The sequence below is a fragment of the Gossypium arboreum genome, chromosome 10, assembly GCF_025698485.1.
Source record: "Gossypium arboreum isolate Shixiya-1 chromosome 10, ASM2569848v2, whole genome shotgun sequence".
Taxonomy (NCBI): domain Eukaryota; kingdom Viridiplantae; phylum Streptophyta; class Magnoliopsida; order Malvales; family Malvaceae; genus Gossypium; species Gossypium arboreum.
In genome coordinates, this window is record NC_069079.1 from 126,518,530 (window position 1) to 126,520,343 (window position 1,814).

The 1,814-nt window shown below is 32.6% G+C and overlaps 1 protein-coding gene across 1 annotated transcript; it reads right to left on the reverse strand.

The window, feature by feature from the left end:
- Window positions 1–1,286: 1,286 nt before the first annotated feature.
- On the reverse strand, window positions 1,287–1,610 carry LOC108462289 (NAC domain-containing protein 41-like). Its single transcript, XM_017762258.2, has one exon. It carries the CDS (start codon window positions 1,608–1,610, stop codon window positions 1,287–1,289), a length of 324 nt encoding a protein of 107 aa, XP_017617747.2.
- Between the last annotated feature and the right edge of the window lie 204 nt (window positions 1,611–1,814).

The window sequence follows — 1,814 nt, forward strand, 5'->3', positions numbered from 1 at the left end:
TTTTAATAGAGGAGAAGGAAAATAAATAAAATAAAAAAAATGATAAACTACAAAAATAGTAACTTTTATTTGCCTTAAATTATATTTTAGTCACTTATATTTAAAATATTACGTTTTAGTTTATTACGTTGTCATTCTATCATAACTCAATATGTAAATTTAAAGGAAAAAAATATTTGATAAGAAATTTAATGGGAAATTTAAAGTTTGTGATAAATGAGGTTATTTTGATAATTATTTGATTAAGTTAATATATTATTATGTCATATTTTTAGATATTTATTTTAAAAAATAACAATTTAATAATACACAAAGATAGTATAAACTAATAAACTAATATAATATTGATAATTAAAATTTTCTACTTATGGTAAGTTGTGGTAATTAAAACCAGATAGATTGGGTTTTTAAGTTTAGAAAAAAAACCCATGTTTGATAAAAACAAAATATTATTTTCTATAAAATATTTAAATCAATTTTAATTTTAAAATATATTTTAAATTAGTGTATTAATATATTAAAATAAATAAAGGCATGCAAAGAGGAGACACCAAATTTACGTGGAAAACCCTTCTGAATATAGAAGGGAAAAAAAACCACGGGAAAATGCCATCACTAAAATTCATATGTGGTGTGGAGTTACATTGAAGACATTTACACCAACTCTAATCGGAGTTCAAGAAGTTGTCCAGTTCTTGCAATGTGATGTAAAGATTGGCGTTGACATCCTCACGAGCTTCTTCCTGAATATGCAAATCAATACCAGTTGTTAGGCTTGAGAATCAAATATATAAGCATGCATGAACAAGGTTATGAATATATAAGCTAAATCATAAACATGTAAAAATACAAAATGAAAATAGAGCAAGGGTTCGGCAAGTACCGGATGGTGAGAATTATAATCAGGCACTCCAAGATTGCCACCAACACCTGCCGACGTCCAAGGGTTTGGTTGTTGGTTTAAACATGCAGTGAAGGGTGGTGACGGTGAGAAGCCTCCTAATTCTGGAGCCATAGAATCAAATGCCTGATTCCCTACGGGCAAGAAAGCAAAATCATTTGTTGAAGTCGACGGCGCCTCCATCAACTTACATTTCTTGTTCTTGTTGATTTCTCCTTCACATTCTTCGTAAACCGGGCTCACAACAGCGGCATCCGTATTCTTAATCTCACAGATCACGAAATCACTCAAACCAAGAGCTTCTTGGTCTTTCAAGGAGAACTCATGCATGATCCATTGACCATTTGATTTCTGGCTTTTCTTGCGGCTGTACGTGAAGTATTTATCATAACCTATGACTTCGCCGCCGTCCGAGTTCTTCACTTCTTTGATATATTGTTGGAGCCAACATCCATCTCCCGCGGTTCTTTCGATTCTTGATTTGCTCTTCTTCATCAGCTTCGTGATAACCCAGAGACTCTGCCGAATCTTGGTCGAAAATATTCCAAGGCTCGCGATTTGCCCCATATATATCCAACTCCTTCATCACACCAGAAGGTATAGGATCGCCCTTGATGAATGGTTGAAGGTAATCACGAAGGATTTCTTCTTTGGTGGGAAGAAATCGAAACCCCACAGGAATCTCAAGCTGCGGTCTAACAGTTGACATGATCGGGGTTTCGTTAAGGCGGTGGTGATCGACGAAGAGAAAGATGAGATTAATTTGGTGGTTTTCAAAGGAATTTCAAAAAGTTTCTAGAAAAATACCTCATACGTATAAATCTCTTTTGTATCAAACAATTTGTTTATATATATATATTATTTTAAAATAAATAATAATAAATAATCGTAATTCAAATTTCATAATATGAAA